The 17,053-nt window shown below is 42.5% G+C and overlaps 2 protein-coding genes across 5 annotated transcripts in view; both read right to left on the reverse strand.

Annotated features, from left to right (window-relative positions):
- Positions 1–6,348, reverse strand: part of LOC138392369 (leucine-rich repeat-containing protein 37A2-like) — a 45,368-nt gene extending 39,020 nt beyond the window's left edge. Inside the window, exons 1-3 of the mRNA XM_069483133.1 lie at positions 5,803–6,348; positions 4,628–5,697; positions 1,280–1,351 (exon numbers count right to left, since the gene is read on the reverse strand). Of these exons, the coding sequence (XP_069339234.1) occupies positions 1,280–1,351; positions 4,628–5,697; positions 5,803–6,333 (1,673 nt within the window). The 5' untranslated portion in view covers positions 6,334–6,348. The remainder of the gene's footprint in view (positions 1–1,279; positions 1,352–4,627; positions 5,698–5,802) is intronic.
- A 607-nt stretch (positions 6,349–6,955) lies between these two features.
- LOC138391548 (RAD52 motif-containing protein 1-like) lies at positions 6,956–16,849 on the reverse strand. 4 transcript variants are annotated; one of them, XM_069481354.1, is made up of 7 exons: positions 16,754–16,849; positions 16,175–16,354; positions 13,445–13,567; positions 12,521–12,689; positions 11,526–11,624; positions 8,902–8,987; positions 6,956–7,057 (listed from the first exon to the last, which is right to left on the reverse strand). In XM_069481354.1, exons 1-7 carry the CDS (start codon positions 16,847–16,849, stop codon positions 6,956–6,958), a joined length of 855 nt encoding a protein of 284 aa, XP_069337455.1. The 4 variants fall into 4 exon arrangements, with proteins under 4 accessions (XP_069337455.1, XP_069337456.1, XP_069337457.1 ...); XM_069481355.1 differs by lacking the exon at positions 11,526–11,624; XM_069481356.1 differs by lacking the exons at positions 8,902–8,987; positions 11,526–11,624; positions 12,521–12,689.
- Positions 16,850–17,053: the final 204 nt, after the last annotated feature.

The following is a 17,053-nucleotide window of genomic DNA, read 5'->3' on the forward strand; positions in this document are numbered from 1 at the left end:
TTTCCTGAATATATGCAAACATATGTATGTAGTTTCCATTTGTGGATCTCCCCTTTGGGGCAGAGGTCCATGAAAAGAACAGATTGAATTCAGGGGGCCAAACATGAATGTGAAGTAAAATTACATCTCTATTTTCACAAACAGAAATTCAGAAATCAATGGTGATATGACACATAAACTATTGTGAAATGCCAGTTAATTACTTTGAATGTAAGTATTTTTTTCCAAAATCATTTATGCACATAAGCTGATTCCTTCAACAAATCAATAAGAAAATGATAAAATGATTCAACATTAAAAATGGACAAAGGACAGAAAACTCAGAGAAGAAACACACATATTCAATAAACATATAAAGATATTTAAATTCACAAGTAATGAGAAAAATCCAAATTCAGATGGGACCCCTTGTGTTCACCCGTCATATCAGCAGAGTTGGAGAATACTCAGTGACAAAAGGGAAAAATGAATGCTGTCATATTCTGTTGACTGCAGTGTAAGCTGCCACAACTTTTTTGAGAACAATTAAAATTTCATACCTACATAGTCTTCACACCAACAATTCCATTTGTATATGTCTATTCTACAGAAATACTTGCCCATGTTTATAAAGAAGCATGTACAAGGATTTTATAGCAGCAATGCATGTAACAAGAAAACTGGACATAAAATATAAATATCCAGCAATAGGGTAATTATTAAATAAACCATGATATATCCATACTGTGGAATATTATACAGGAGTTTAAATGAATGGGATAACCCTCTAAGCACTAGGAAATAAAGAAATCTAAGACATACCATGAAGTGAAGGAATCAAGGTCCAAGATGTTACCATTTATGTGTAAAAAAAAAAAGATAAAAAGACCACACAACAAGTCTGTTTTGCTATATGTAAATATGCACGTAGGGAAATACCTGGGAAAAGGTCTGGAAGGATATATGCCAAGCTCAGAGTAGTGGTTACCTCAGGGACCAGGGATCAGGGTACAATGAGGGTTTTCATTATACCTGTTGTTTCGCTTTTATATGTTAAGAATATATATAATCGTGTATTACTTGTATAATACAAAATAAATTTAAATTGCCTCTTATTTTAAAGAGAGCCCACCAAATTTAATTTTAAAATGATCATAGAATTACCACCAACAGAGGTTGATTTGAGATAGGGAGGGGGAAATACCTTCCCTCAGAAGTACTGACCTCAAAATTCTGGACCAAGAAGGATCTTACAATGCAGTTAAATTTTTGTACTCATATTTGGAGAGAATATACTCACAGTTTCTCAGTCCAACGGTATGATTTCCATACATTCTCATCAGTGTAAGAAATAGCATTTCCTTGGAAATTTCTGTGAAGAAACATAGTTCATATCCTTGAATAGGTAGGAAAAAATGAATAGAATAAAAGAACCATGGCAACCTTGTAGGGATATTCAAATACAGAAAATAATCCCAGCTTTCTAATTTCCAGAGCTATCGGCTTCCCAGTTTGCATAATTGATCTAGAAAGGAGGTGGGACCACTGGCACGGATGATGACGCATCTCCTCAGCTGCTTAACTATTTTTTTCCAAAATCACTTAGGTGTCTAAACTGACTACTTCTACAAACCAATGAGAAAATGATAAATAATTCAACAGAAAAAAGATGGGCAAAAGTTTAGCATTATCAGCAAATAAGAATAAAGAAAAGAAGCCTATGTCAGGTAAGAGCAAAGCTCTGGCTAAATACCCTCTGTTGAAACCTCTCCAGGTATTGGAAGGATAAGGGCAATTAGAAATTAGAGGGACTAATGTGCTGATGTCAAAAGATCTCTTAGACATATTGCGTAGGGGAAAAGCACAAATCACAGAGCAAAGAGTGAAGTAGTACCTCATTAGGAAATAAAAAATGCAAAGGAGAGAGATTGGAAGGAAGGACACACACCAAAATGGTTAACAGAGTTATGGGTGGGAAGATGCAGGGGACAGGGGCGCTGAGAGGATGGGAGTGCAGATTTTCACATTTTATCCTACATATATATGCTGCTTCTTTTTTTTTTTAAAGTGGGAATATATCCATAAATGACATATGTTTAAAAGAAAGGTGGGGCACAGTGGCTCACGCTTGTAATCCTAGTACTCTGGGAGGCCAAGGTGGGAGGATTGCTTGAGCTCAGGAGTTCGAGAACAGCTTGAGCAAAAATGAGATCCTGTCTGTACTAAAAATGGAAAAATTAGCCAGGCATAGTGGTGCACACCTGCAGTCCTAGCTACTCGGGAGGCTGAGGCAAGAGGATCACTTGAGCCCAGGAGTTCGAGGTTGCAGTGAGCTATGAAGACGACACTGCAACTCTACTCGGGGTGACAGGGTGAGTCTCTGCCTCAAAAAAATAAATAAATAAATAATTATTTTAAACTTATAAATAAAATAATTTTAAAAAATAAAAGCACGCATTATTTCCTCATGATTAGCTTCTTATTGAACACTTTTGTCAAGAATGCTAGATAAGTAATATCGTCTATTTATGATATGATACCAGAATTTCAGGTTTTTCCACTATTGGTGGTATGTTCACTGGTGAAGGTGCTGACCACCACGTCACTACATCACAAGGGACAGTTCGTCCTTTGTAATCAGCAGGTTGGTATCTTGGCACCGTTTGAGTATCTTACCCTTTCATTTAATTTTTATGTTTGTGTATGTGTTTATAATATATAATTCTTATTTTTACATATATAAAATATTGTATTTTTAACTGCTTCCTTAATTTCTATATTCTCCCAGTTTTTGAAAATACTTAATATATATTGATATGTTTAAGTTTTATGCATTCACTATTTGGCCATTGTTTCCCCAGTTTGAGCATATGTTGAATGACTTAATTTTCTCTTAATGTAGCAAATTAAAGTATTTGAGTTCCTCAGAAAGCAAGCAAGCAAGCAAGAAAGAAAAGAAAGCTGTTAGGTACCTTATGTTCAGTTTCAACTCTGTAGGTGACTCTGAATCTACCTTTAACTCTGTCCTCGGTCCTCAGCAACAATTTTACTTACTCAGTTTCTAGTTTCAGTTCAGTTCAGTTTCCTCATCCAGTTTGCCAGTGGGGGGGGGGGGGGGCGGGCAGAAAGCAGCCAAACAGACACCGGTCTGCTCATCTGCCTAGTGCACATTTCCATTCAACCAGAAGCTTCTGGTTGCTTAATGCTCACCATTAACAAATTTAAAAATATCCAAACTAAACTCCCTCCCTCAAACTGACTCTCTTCCCGGACTGCTGCACTTCCACTTGTCACACCACCATCATTCTCTTCATCGTCCAGGACAGAAAGCTTGGAGTCACATTTGATTTCTCCCTTCCCTGTACACACCATCACCCGACTCCCTAGTCAGTCACTAAATCCTGTCTGTTCTGTTTGTCATGTTGCCAGGACTTTCTTCCCACTCCTGTCACAGCCACTGGGATTTAGCTCCTTCTCATTTTACTCCTAGATTTTGCTAGAGCTTTCTATTTGGTCCCCCCGAGTTAAGCTTTCCCCTCTAGAGCACTCTATGTGTGGATTCTAAAATAATCCTCCTGTCTTAATCATTTCTCTCTCTTGCTTGAGAACCTTCAATGGCTCTCCACACCTCATCGCATAACTTTCAAACTCCCACATCTGATATTCAAGCTTTCTCATAGTCACGTCTTTCATTGCTTCCTAACCCAATTCTTTGCAGCCAGACTGTCTACTAAATCCCCATCATGTCTGCAGCCATGTCTTTGCCTAGGCTTTACTGCCTATTTTTCTTTCTATTTAACAAATTATAGCCACTCTTTGAGCCCCAGATAAAGTTTCAGCTTATGCAGGGAGCTTTCCCCTGACCTCCACATCTCAGTGATTATAGATTCCAGTGAATTATGGCGCCTCTGGTCTGCATCTCTCGTAGTACTTCATTATAAATCACCTCCCTTTTTATGCCTATTCCCTTTCTTCCCACCTATCATTTTCATGTTCTAGAGACAATGTCATACTTTGCCCTGGGTCGGGCACAAAATGGCTGCTACATATAGAAAGCCAGGTACAAGGATGAGTTCTGGACATAACTAAGGAACTGAATACTAATAACAGCAGCTAACATTCGTAGGTATGCCAGGCACTGATATATGCATTACATGTACTCACACACCTAAATCTCACAACAATCCTATGAAATGGTAACTATCATAATCCCCATGTTAAAGATGAGGAAATTGAGGCACACAGCAGAATAACTTGCGCAAGGTCACAAAGCTAATAAATGACAGGCCTGGGTTCAAACCCAGGCAAGCTGGCTCCAGAACCCCTCTTAACCACTTTGTTGTATCATCACTAATGAGACGGGGAGAGGGACAGCCGCTGTGAAGAGAATGGAGCAAACACAGGGGCAGAGGTTAAGCAAGGATATGATGGGGCTAAGTAAAAATGGTTAAGGAAAAAGGAAGAGTAAGCACAAGTAAAAGTTTGGAGAAGGGGCACAATAGTAAGAAGGAAATGAGGATAAGGAAAAGTTGACAAGTAAAAGGTAAAGGGAGAAAGTGAGTCAATGAAGAAGGCCCAGGAAGGTCTCAAGGAAAATGCTGCCACACGAGGCAGGTGCAGAGAACCAAGGAGGAAAGGTGATGCTTACAAGATGGTGAAGGTGCCATTATAGGCATTAGGCTCCTGCACAGGCACTTGGCGGAGCCTCTGCTTTGGGCCGAGACCAACACACGACATTGTCTCATCTTTGCAAGTACAGAGCTCACATATGTTGGTGGGATATGTGGTGGCATTCTGTTCTGAGATGTAATTTACAGTAAAATCCATCTCAGAAGGTTGAACCATAACTTCAGGCAGGTTTGGAGGCTGAGTCTGAACCTGGTCTGGAGGTGGGGCTACAGGCTTCTCCAGAGCGACAGGATGTTCAGCCTGCGTGGTGGATACTGAACTCTCGGTAAACTCCAGGTCTGAATGTTGAACTGGGACACTGGGTGATGCTGGATGCTGAGCTTGAGTTTGACTTGGTGTTGGAACTGTTATCTCAGAATACGCAGGAGCTATAACCTCCTTAGGCAGCTCTGGAGGTTGAGTTGGGGTCTCCTGCAGGGTTGAAGAAAGTTCGACCTCTGTAGAGGGTTCTGGATTTATGGTAAGCCACAGGTCCAAAGGTTGAACTGTGAGAGTGGGCAATGTATACTGGGCTTGATCCTGACCTGGTGATGGAACTGTCATCTCATAATTCACTGAAGGCTGAGCTACAACCTCCTTAGGCAGCTCTGAAGGCTGAGCTGGAAACTCCTGCTGAGGTGGAGAAGATGTGATCTCTTCAGTGGACTTTGAAGGATGGCCCAAGGCTTCCTGCTGGCTCCCAGATGGTTCAACCTCCATAGGGGACGCTGGTGGCTCAACTAGGGCCTCCTGCTGGGCTGGATAAGATTCAGTCTCTTTGGTAGGCTCTGAAGATATGGTAACCTCCACATCTGGAGGTTTAACTGTAACATGGGGCAAATTATAGTGATGAGGTTGAACTGTCACCTCATAATTTGGTGGAGTTTGAGCTAGACTCTCCACAGGGGACTCTGGAGCTTGAGCTATGGCCTCCTGCTGGGTTGGAGAAGTTTCACTCTCCTCAGGAGACTCAGAAGGCTGAGCTGACTGCTCCTGTTCACTCGGGGAAGGTTCAGCCTCCACAGGAAAGCCTGGAGACTCAGCTGGGGTCTCCTCCTGGGTGGCAGAAGGTCCCACCTCCTCAGAGAGCTCTGGTCTTTGAATTGGGCCTTCTTGTTGGGTTGAGGGAGGTTCAACTTCCTCAGGAGATGGGGCCTCTTGTTGGGTTGAGGAAGGTTCTACCTCCTCAGGGTGCTCTGGAGGCTGAGCTGGGGCCTGCTGCTGACTTGGAGTAGGTTCAATGTTGTCACCTGCCTCTGGAGTTACTGTAAGCTCCAGATCCACAGGTTTAACTGTGCCTCTGGAGAAGAGTGAGTGCTGAGCTGCAGTCCGACTTGGAGATGGAACATTCACTTCGTGGTGCATTGCTGGATGAGCTACAACCTCTTCAGTAGCAGGTAGCTGCTGAGCTGGGACCTCCTGCTGGGTTGAAGAAGGTTCTACCTCCTTAGGGGATTGTTCTGAGGCTTCTTGCTGGAGTGAAGAAGATCGGATCTCCTCAGGGGTCTCTGGATTTTGAGTTTCATCCCCTAGGTGGAGTTGAGAAAGTTGTTGTCGAGTCAGCTTGTCATTCGGATCCCGATGTGGAACAGCAAACCCATCAGGCCCTGGAGGCAGCTCTTGAGCTGAACGCGTGTCCAGGAAGGGAGCCAAAGTCTCAGTCAACTCCTGAGGCGGGGCCGACATCTGGGGAGAAGCAGAGGACCCCAGGTAAGCAAAGCCCTTGGGGTGTGCCGAGGGTGTAAGCGCATGGGGCGATTCGCGTGGGAGATCAGAGGAGCGGGCAGACCAGGGCTCGGTCGGTCCTCGGCGTTCAGAGGTCAGCGGGACCGGGTCCCGGGCCCACCCCCGAAGCGGAGCTGCCTGGCCCAGCAGCCACAAAGATTGCCACGTGAGAAGGACCCGTAGGGTCCAGAGGTGCAGTAGGGACATGACGTGAAGAGGCTCCTCCGCGAGCGGGAGCCGGAACACTTATGGCAGCCCTGCCGCGCGCGCGCCTGTAGCAAAGGCGCCCCGACCACACCCTTTATCTATGACACCTGTATTTGCGCAGCGGCCTTTATTTAGCTCAGGCCCAGATCCGCTGCGTGCCACCAGGGCGCGCTTTTTCCCACAATCACTGGGCCCAAGCCTCTCTTCCCTGCAGAGGTACAACTGTCCCCCACAGGAACATCACTATCCCCTTAGCGAGGCAGCATTCGGGCCACAGACCCGGGTGGCCCCAGAACTCCAGCAGCCCACTGGGGTAGGGACGGCTGAGCTTCCCAAGGAAGTCACAGGGCCTCCCCTCTCCGTACATTCAGAAGTGTCAGTCCAGTTTTGGCAGCCTGAACTTGTCTTCCTCCAAGCTAAAATCTGAGAGATATTCTTCCTCTCCCTGGCAGGACTGCTTCCAAGAAACGCAACTGACCTGCAAAATGAGCGCCAGTTAGGGTGACAGGCAGAACACACATTACGGTTATTTACTCGAAAATGTTACCATTTTTCCTCAACTTTCAGTATCCTTTGTTCCACGTTTGATAATTCATATTCACCACTCTATTAGATAGGGGCTGCCACAGAATCAGTGATGACTCCAAAATTTCTGTAGGATGGGTTTTAGAAGTTGTGCAATTCAGTCTAGGAGACAATGTGTGAATCCGAGTGAACAGCCCTTTATGTCAGCATGGGCAAACTCCCCCCATCCTGCCTTGGCCAAACACAGCCATTAACCCAGAAGTAACTATGCCACTTTTCAGAGGTCTATCCTGTGTGCACACATGGAGAAGACACTTAGGATCTTAAAGTCAGCAGGTTAAATAATTTCCTTGAAATACCAGTATAATAGAAACCAACTGACTTAATTCACAATGCTTCCTATCTATTTTATGACTTGTTGATTGTTTGCTACACCCTGTAATATATAAACTGAGGTACTTCATCTTTTTTCCCAGTGTCTAGCACATGGCTTGGTGCATAGTAATGGTTTTAAGTTGGAAGTGATTCCAAGATGCACCTCATTTAGGGATGGACCTGTTGTTACAATCGTATTTCTCAAATCAGTGCTGACTTCCTTCCTTCCTTTCACATTTCACAGGAAGCTAGTATTCTTAACATTTGACATTACCTTCACTGGTTTTATTTAAATAGAATTAAAATAATTATTTTACATGGAAAAAAACTTCAAATACTTTTTCAGAATGCAACCACTTTCTCTCCCTTCCTCAAAACAAAACACTTTACAACTCTGGAGCCAGTTAAATAATCAAACATCTAGCCCCAAATTAAGTCCCCACTAACACGAAACACATTTTTTGCTCCTAAAAAAAAAATCCTATACATAGTAAATAATGACTATTTTAGATATTACTTTAGCAACTTAATCCCTAATTAAGGGATTTCATATACAGTTATACATTGCTTGCCGTGTGAGGAGGAGCTTGAAAAATGCATCATTGGGCAATTTTGTTGCAGTGCAAACATCATAGAGAGCACTGACACAAACCTAGATGGTATATCCTAACACACACCCAGGCTATATGGTATGGCCTATTGCTCCTAGGCTACAAACCTGTACAGCATGTATTGGTGTCAAATACTGTAGGCAACTGTAACACAGTGGTAAGTATTTGTGTATCTAAACAGAAAAGGTACAGTAAAAATACAATATAAAACATAAAAAAAAGGTACACCTGTATAGGGCAACCCCATTATATTCTTATGGAATCACCATCACTTATGTGGTTTGTTTTGACCAAAACGTCGTTATGTGGCACATGACTGTAATTGATCTACAGAAAGGATCTTCAGCAAAATATTCCATCCAAGATATATAGGAGATGTTGAGCTCTAGGTAATAAGCCACATTTGAAAGACATAACAGTTTTCGAAAGCTATAGCGTAATCACATTTAAGGCAATTGTTACTTTCTGCCCAAATCCCTGGATCTTGTTTAAGAGGAGTTCAAAAAAGGCCTGTCTTCAAGCAGCCCAGAATCCCTAACCTCTGGTGGGAGAGACTAAGCCCTTTCTTGTGTCTACAACAGTAGTAGTATTCTAATAGTCTTCAATTCTGCTCTCCAAACTTCAAATAAGGGGTCAGAGCCAAGGGCCAGGACTTTAGTAAAAGTCCCAGAAATACCCCACACTCAAAAGCAGTTTCAGAGTTTCACATGTTCCTAAGAATGATACATACTGAAGTCTTCCAAATCCTGCTGGTTGTTTTGAATTATGGCTACACTGGCTTTGTTACCCTTAAGCTTTTATCTCCACATACTTGAATTAAATCATGTAGTTCTTCTTCACTTCTGACATCTACGATCTCTTCACTGGGTCTGTATGCCACAGCTATTTTACGACTTTCTGAAATAAAGTTAACAAAGATTAATTCAGAATTTTTTTTGTTCTAAAACTTACTGCATATAATGGTGGTACCCCATAATGAGACATTCTTTTGATCTCTAAAAGCAGAAAATAAGGGCATTTTCCTGGAAATTTCCTCATCTCATGCTTGAGTTTTTAACATAACTATTTATTAAAAATATGTGTGTTAAGTGAAGTATCCCAAGAATGGAAAAATAAGCACCACATGTACTCACTAGCAAACTGGTTTCCCTGAGTGCACATTTGGGAATAACACCAATTGGGTATTGGACAAAGGTGGGGGCTGGGGGGAAGGGATGGGTGTATACCTACTTGATGAGTGCGATGCGCACTGCCTGGGGAATGGACACACTTGAAGTTCTGACTGGGGGGGATGGGGGTGGGGGGAGGGGATGGGTGCACACCTGCATGATGAGTGCGATGTGCACTGTCTAGGGAATGGACACACTTGAAGCTCAGACTCGGGGGGATGGGGAGGCATGGGCAATATATATAACCTGAACTTTTGTGCCCCTATAATGAGCTGAAATTAAAAAAAAAAAATATGTGTAAAGTGTCAACTTCGTTTGGTTCAAAAAACCTTATGATCTTACAGACAGGAACTATGGAATTCATAATTTATAGGAAGCAAAAAATGTAAAAACAAAAATGTTCAATCATAATATGATTAAATAGTAAGGCATTAGGTGGAGGTCAAAGTGAATTCAAAGCTGGGATAGAGACCCTGGGACTAGTGGACACTTCATATTAGAAGCAAGGGGCAAGTATCTACTCCCTGGGAACCAAAATTCCACCAGATACAATGGACAAAGCTTCGCAGAGAGAAAGCATTTGAACATTTTATTGGCAGAAACTGGCCCACATACCGTATAGACAATACAACTTCCTTCAAGGCAAACTAGAGCTGTAAGGCTTTTAGTCTAAGGAGTTTTGAGTATGTATGAGGGATATCTTCACATACTAGGGAGAGGTAAATAACCCAGACACCTAGTTTGGTTCTTGAAGACTATTACTCAGACTTGACAGTTGACGGAAATTCTACCTGATAACCAGGGAAGTAAGACTTTCACTAGAAGGGCCGCCCAGGTTGGAAGGCTGAGACCAATCAGGGCCATCTCTTTTAAGCAAATAAGGGTCTCTGGTAACTTAGCTAGGATTTCTCAGTCTCTAAGCCTTCAGAGCTGTGAAGCAGAAGAGCAATTCTTTGCAGGGACTCTCTGTGCATCAAGTTTCCTTTGAGCACAAACCATAACATTGACACTGCTGTAAAACTCAACAGGGGACATAATCAATGCCGTTCAACAGCATGACCACTCTCAAGGCTCACATGAAAGCAGCCAGTTATTACATAAGAATCGTATTCGCCCAATGTCAGTGCCAGAAATTAAAGCTGAAAGTGAATTCTTGATTCATAAAGCATAATCTAATAAACTCTCTTCAATAGAGTTTATTTATCTATTTATTCAGCTAGAAAACAAAGATAATAATAGTTAACATATTTTGTCTGTTTCCTATGTAAGCATAGTTCTGAGTTTTTGCATTTGTCATCTCATTTACTCTTACAATATCCCCCATAAGGTAGGTTGAATTACTAACCTCAGTTTGCAGAGAAAGAGATTGCAGCTTAGAGATATTAAACATCTTCAAATCTCTCTGGCTATAAAACCTAAAGTAGTATTAAAAATCTAGAAGACAGAGTTAGGACTCAAACCCACGTGTCTAAAGTTGATAGTCAGTATTCTGTACGACAGGCAAGCAATTGAGAAAGAAGACTTGGATCAAACACTTTCTGTGTGAACTGAGGCAAGTCACTCCACACCTATAAACTGGGGACAATATTTACTCTCATTTTTCTCATAAATGTCACAAAGAACAAATCTGAGACTGTTGCTGTAAAAGAATTTATTGAATAAAAGCATAATGTGGAATGTTTTAGATATCCATATTTTCATCCAATTAACTTTTCAAAACGAGTTTACTTGCTCATTGAAACTGAAGGCCTTCAAGGACAACAAAGAAAGTCTTACTGGCTGGGTACAGGTACTCACACCTATAATCCCGGCACTTTGGGAGGCGGAGGCAGGAGGGTCACTTAAGCCCAGGAGTTTGAGACTAGCCTGGGCAACATAGTGAGACCGTGTCTCTATTTTTAAAAATTATTTAAAATTATAGAAATAGCTGGGTGCAGTGGCTCATGCCTGTAATCCTAGCATTCTGGGAGGTCAATGAAGAAGGATTGCTTGAGGCCAGAAGTTCAAGAGCAGCCTTGAACCGGAGCCTTGAACAAGAGCAAGATGCCGTCTCTACAAAAGTAGAAAAATTAGCTGGGCATGGTGGTGCACGCCTGTAGTCTCAGCTTCTTGGGAGGCTGAGGCAGGAGAATCGCTGAGCCCAGTTGTTTGAAGTTGTAGTGAGCTATGATGACGCCACTGTACTTTAGCCTGGGCGATAGGGCAAGACTATCTCACCAAAAAAAAAAAAATTATAAAAGTAAAAAATAAAAATAGAAAGTCTTACCTAAAACTACAATCAATAGTTTCTGGAATGCATCTGACAAAGCCTTCTGAATAGCAAGCTTCTGAGCTATCTTCCTTTTCATAAGGAACGATAATGGTCCTAAATCCAACCAAAACAAATGGATTTAAAATGCGTATCTGAATGATAATTGTTAAATGTTTAAAACATGTAAATACATCCATGATCAGTGTCTTAGTGATCAAGGGCAAACAGAACACAATGGTATGGTTGAATGGTACTGTTGTGGGTACCTCCTGGCAGGGCTCATTTTCACTGCCTCTATCTAGTCTGGAAGTTCCTGAAGGACTACAAGGGAGATAGAAGCCAGAAACTTGGCGCAAGTCTACCTCACCCACAGATTTCAAGTCGACCCGTTGAGGCTACACTGCTACAGACCCTACCTCCTGTGCATCAAGGGCTGGAATCACACCCTGAAAAAGGTTTGGTGGTGGTGCAGATGGTCTGGCCCCTCCGCGGGCATCACCCACAGGAGCCCACTTCACTCCACTCACCTACCTGACTTAGAACCCTAAGCCTGTGGGCCATGGATTCTAGAAAAACTTAGTATCAACTGAATACCCTTTCTACGTATCTATATTTGATTCTTTTTCTGCTCAAGCCCTTCCCTGAGTAGAAAAAGGACTGCATGTTTACACAGGAGATTTTGTTAGAGGATGATTTTGCTGGGACAACTGAAGGCTACAAAAGATCTGTATTTGAAGGAATATTTTAACACAAAGCAAGGTCTTAATCAAACACGGGAAAAACATTATTTCCCTCCTCCTCCTAAGCTTCTTGGCAAGAGGTCAGCTCTAAAATTTTTAATTTAACGTTTCTGTCAGGTATTGCCTAAGGTAAAAACCCATAATATAAGGGAGAAAAACTCTGCTCAGGACTTTAGTAGCTTAGCAAGGGGAGGATCTGATATGTATCTGAAAAGATGAGTTTTAGAAAGTAAGAAAAAAGAGAGATTCTTCCCCCCACTGAAAACAGACCTTCCTCCAGTTGATGCACAGGCTCCTCTGCCACACCAGCTCCGGCACTGCTGCACCCATAGGATGGCAACAGCACCTCTACAGCACAGAAGAACTTCAGGCTTTGCTTCTGAAGCGGTGCTACAATATCTTCATTTTCCCTTTCTTCAAGGTCAGAAAGTTCCTGAAGCTGATAGGATTTTGAATTAAAGGTTCTTCTTAGGATCTTAATGTAGACTTCAAAATGTTTTATTATTAGAAATAAAAACTAAACTCTGGTAATCCCAGCTAACAGTTGATACGTCCTATAGCTTCAAAATCAAGTAAGACTTGGCCGGGCGCCGTGGCTCACGCCTGTAATCCTAGCACTCTGGGAGGCCGAGGCGGGAGGATCACTCGAGGTCAGGAGTTCGAGACCAGCCTGAGCAAGAGTGAGACCCTGTCTCTACTAAAAAATAGAAAGAAATTATCTGGACAACTAAAAATATATAGAAAAAATTAGCCGGGCATGGTGACACATGCCTATAGTCCCAGCTACTCGGGAGGCTGAGGCAGAAGGATTACTTGAGCCCAGGAGTTTGAGGTTGTTGTGAGCTAGGCTGATGCCATGGCACTCTGGCCTGGGCAACAGAGTGAGACTCTGTCTCAAAAAACAAAAACAAACAAAATCAAGTAAGATTTACAAATGAATTACTAGATATAGATGACCATTTTTATTATATGTCACACAAACACTGGAGAGAATTATGGAGACCATCATCCAAGTGATTGAGTTTATTATAAATTCTAGGTGGCAGGGCAATTCAGAAACATCCACTTACCCTCAACAGTAGGAGGTCTCTCATACCTCCTTCCCACAACCCAGTTCAGTCCTTCTGTCTAAAGTCTAGGATTTCAGTGTCAAAGGGAAAGTGTAGTTAGTGAAAGAAAATCTATAAGGTTTACCTTGATGATCCTTTTTGTCCATCCATTGAAACCAAAGTAGTAATTTGCCAGTTCTTGGCATTGGAAGCTGTTTAGGGCAAGAGCCTGATGTTGAACTGCCCTATGTCTGGTGCCAAGACGAACCTAAAGTCACAAGAGATAAACCCACAAAATCACAACCTGCCAGAGAATTTATTTTGTTTGTTTATTTAGAGACAGGGTCGTGCTTTGTTGCCCAGGCTGGAGGGCAGTGGTGCGATCATAGCCCACTGCACCCTCCAACTCCTAGGCTAAAGCAATCCTCCTGCCTCAGCTTCCCAGATAGCTGGGTCTACAGGTGCACACCACCATTCCCAGCTAATTTTGTAACTTTTTTTTGTAGAGACAAGGTGTTGCTGTGTTGCCCAGGCTGGCCTCGAGCTCCTGGCCTCATGCGATCCTCCCACCTCAGCCTCTCAAAGTGCTGGGAAGAGATTCATTCTATTTTGGATACACATGAGATTTACCAATACAGATTTCATGAAATGGATGTGAAGATTAAATGGGATAGAACATTATAAGCACTGAATTCATACTAAGCCCTAAATAAGTGTTATTCATTATGTCTAAGCCACAGTACTTTTCTGAATCATTTTCAGGGCCCCTGATTAATTGGAAAATTCCCCTGACCTCTGGTGGTGAACAGTGATGATGAAAGCAACTAAGGAAGCCCTGCAGAGGTAAATTATAGGGTAGTAATTGAGCAAAGAAAAGAAATCATTTCAGTCTTCCTATCCAGTAGCTCCTGCTTGAGAATATGGCCTGAAGAGCAGGTAAGATGATCCCACCACCACCCCTCTTCCCAAGTTACTAACTCCTGTCAGAAGAGGTTATATACATACCTCTATAAATTTCACAAGCAATGAAAACAATTAGAGGTTCATCTGCATTAAGAAGCTTCTTTAAATATTTTACACATCACTGTGGATTTCTTGCATCACTAGTTCTTTCTTACATGTCTATTTCATTTTTTTTGAAAAGTGTAGTATATGAATATAGTCATAAAATTCAAATAATACAGGTAAAATCAAAGCCTTATTAATTCTTTATTGACTTATTTATGCATCTTCCTCTATCACTGGTTTATAAGCTCCTTAAGTGCTCGAGGGAACCGTGTCTTATTCTTTTCTCATTCCCAGAACCAAGCGGAGTTCTTGGCATATAATAGAGGATTGTCTTGTTGATTGAGTGAAGGAATGAAGGAATGAGTAAATAAAAAATGAAATTACTTTCTCCAACTGAAGAGATGGAGATAATACCTGTTGGGAAGGAGAAATGAAGGCTAACTTTTGAATGCTGGATGCTGAAAGGGAGACTTGCCCGTGTTGTGAGTCAGCCTGGAGCTTTTCTGGACAACCAGGAAGCCTCAGAAGGGCTCTGGGACCCTAGATAATACAGACAGTTGTCACCTGGATAACCTTGCCGGTTCTTGCTGGCAACCATTTTCTTTCATGCCACTGAAAAAAACTCTTTCAGGTGCCTTAGGCCTGTCCTCAATTTTATTTTAAAATGTTATTCTCTGTATTTATAAAAGGCAGAAAAGACAAGAACTATGTGTACTTGCCAAAGTATAAAAGAATATGTAATTAAAGTAGATGACAATTTTGGGGGGATAGTAACCCAAACTCTGAGTTAGGTAAATAAATGTATTTAATACATAAATACATCTATAATAACATGAATGCCTTCTCCTCTCAACTATATATTGACTCGTAGATCATTTCCTTCATCACTCTATTGGTGATGGGCTTTATGCTGTGAAATTCTCAAAACCTAAAGCTTATGGAATGGTCTCAATGTCCAAAGAGCACTAAAAACTCATTACTCACAAAATGATACCAAGTAACTATTTCGTAATATTTCCAGCACTATCTGTGATATCTGAGTGGTTATGTGAGATGGTCACTGGTTAAGCAGATCATAGTCCAAACATTAAAGCATGTCTGACAGGTAATCATTTCAATCACAGGAAGTGGAGCCAGGATTGAAGAGGGTGTTGGACAGGCTACAGAAATGGAGTAGTATACCTGGAGTCACTAAGTAGAGTTCTCAGATTCAATCAAGGTTAAATCAATGAAGAAAGGAATATGGACAAGAAAAGGCAGCAAAGTCAGTAGGAAGTAGCCAGATCAAGTAGCCAATAAGGAACTGAAATGGTCCTTGAAAAAATGAAAGATGGTTGAGTTGAGGCACAAGAGATCATTCTGTGTCTCTGGGAAGTAAAATTGGTTGGCAGGTTAGTATGGAATCGGGTTTTTACAGTGCATTAAAAAACGTTCCCATGTTCTGGGAACTAAAGGGTGTTCTGAGTAGGCAGCTTGAGAGTAATCATGAGGATAATGATGATAAAGCTTCCTTTATGTTACAACTGGCAAAAAGAGTTTGTCATGCTCACACATTTTAAATCTACATAAAAGTAAATATGAGCAGAAATCTTCTGGTAAAGATTTCTTAAAGGGCAGCACAAAATGACATAGGATTTAGCATCAATAAGTTTGGGTTTGACCTCTAGCTTTCACAGTTCTTGTCATGAACCTTAAGCAAGGCACTTAACAATCCTGAGTTTGAGTTTCTCCATCTAAGAACTGGAAGATCAGCGTGGCAATTATCAGGTTTGCAATTTATCTGTAAACCAGAATGCCAGACAAACACTAGCATATTGAATTCAGCACTTCATTCCAGTGGAGCTAAGAATTCCATATTTGGACCCACCTTCACTGGAGATTTCTGAAAAAGCTGCTTCCGGTCGCATGCCTTTTGGGCTCTACAGGCATCCCTTGCTGAATAAAACTTGATGATGGCATAGAAACCAGGACGAGCCACTGCAGCGTTTGGGAAGACCCGGACTGAATACAGAAGGCCAAACTGGGAGAATTCTGTGAACAGAGAATTCTGTGGGGTGGTCCCACGCCAAGTAAGTGCATGAAATCTCATGGCCAGAAAACAAAACTTCACGTCGCCTCCTACTCCCCAAACCCTTGTCCACAGTGGGTGCAACTCAAAACACTTCTCATTTCATGAACAAGTTTTCCTCTTAAATTCTAAGCTTTAAGAAGTATTAGAAGGCAAAATGTGCTGGCTGTTGAGAGGTGCCTCTGGGTCTCTAAAATCTGTTGGGGCTAGGTGACTGCTGGGGTCCGCTACCGAACTGAGAGCTGGGGCCCCCTACCGAACTAAGAACCTGTCAGTGGAGGCTACGAAGCAGGTGAGGTGCCAAGGCAGGACTCCCGGGCTCCCAGTCACGGGTGGGCGGCTTTCTCCATCCCTCCCTCCACCCTGGCCCCAGCTTACATGCAAGTCCTCCGCCGTGGGTCCAGAGCTCAGCTCCCACACTAGCAAGGTTTTGTCACTGTCGGTGGGAACCTCAAAAGGCACCAACTCCGCCATCCAACCGCCACTACGCCTGCGCGGCTAAGGCTCGAGCAGTACTGCGCCTGCGCAAGGCATGCCCGCGCTTTTTAAAAAATGGACGCATGCGAGGGGCGGGGCCGGCACGGCGCGGAGGACGGGGGGCGGGGCCGGCACGCTGAGCGCTCCCTCGCGCCTCCCACCCCAGGCCGCTCTCTGAGTCAATTCGCTTCCTCCAGCCAA

Source organism: Eulemur rufifrons, chromosome 9 (genome assembly GCF_041146395.1).
Source record: "Eulemur rufifrons isolate Redbay chromosome 9, OSU_ERuf_1, whole genome shotgun sequence".
NCBI classification, from domain to species: domain Eukaryota; kingdom Metazoa; phylum Chordata; class Mammalia; order Primates; family Lemuridae; genus Eulemur; species Eulemur rufifrons.

What these genes read in the sequence shown, in the direction of transcription:
- LOC138391548 (XM_069481354.1), bottom strand. Translation starts at nt 16,849, where the DNA reads ATGGCGGAGTTGGTGCCTTTTGAGGTTCCCACCGACAGTGACAAAACC. An exon ending in TTCAGAAATCTCCAGTGAAG is followed by an intron (nt 13,568 to 16,174) that starts GTGGGTCCAAAT and finishes TTGTGACTTTAG; the next exon opens with GTTCGTCTTGGCACCAGACA. An exon ending in ACTATTGATTGTAGTTTTAG is followed by an intron (nt 8,988 to 11,525) that starts GTAAGACTTTCT and finishes ACTTTATTTCAG; the next exon opens with AAAGTCGTAAAATAGCTGTG.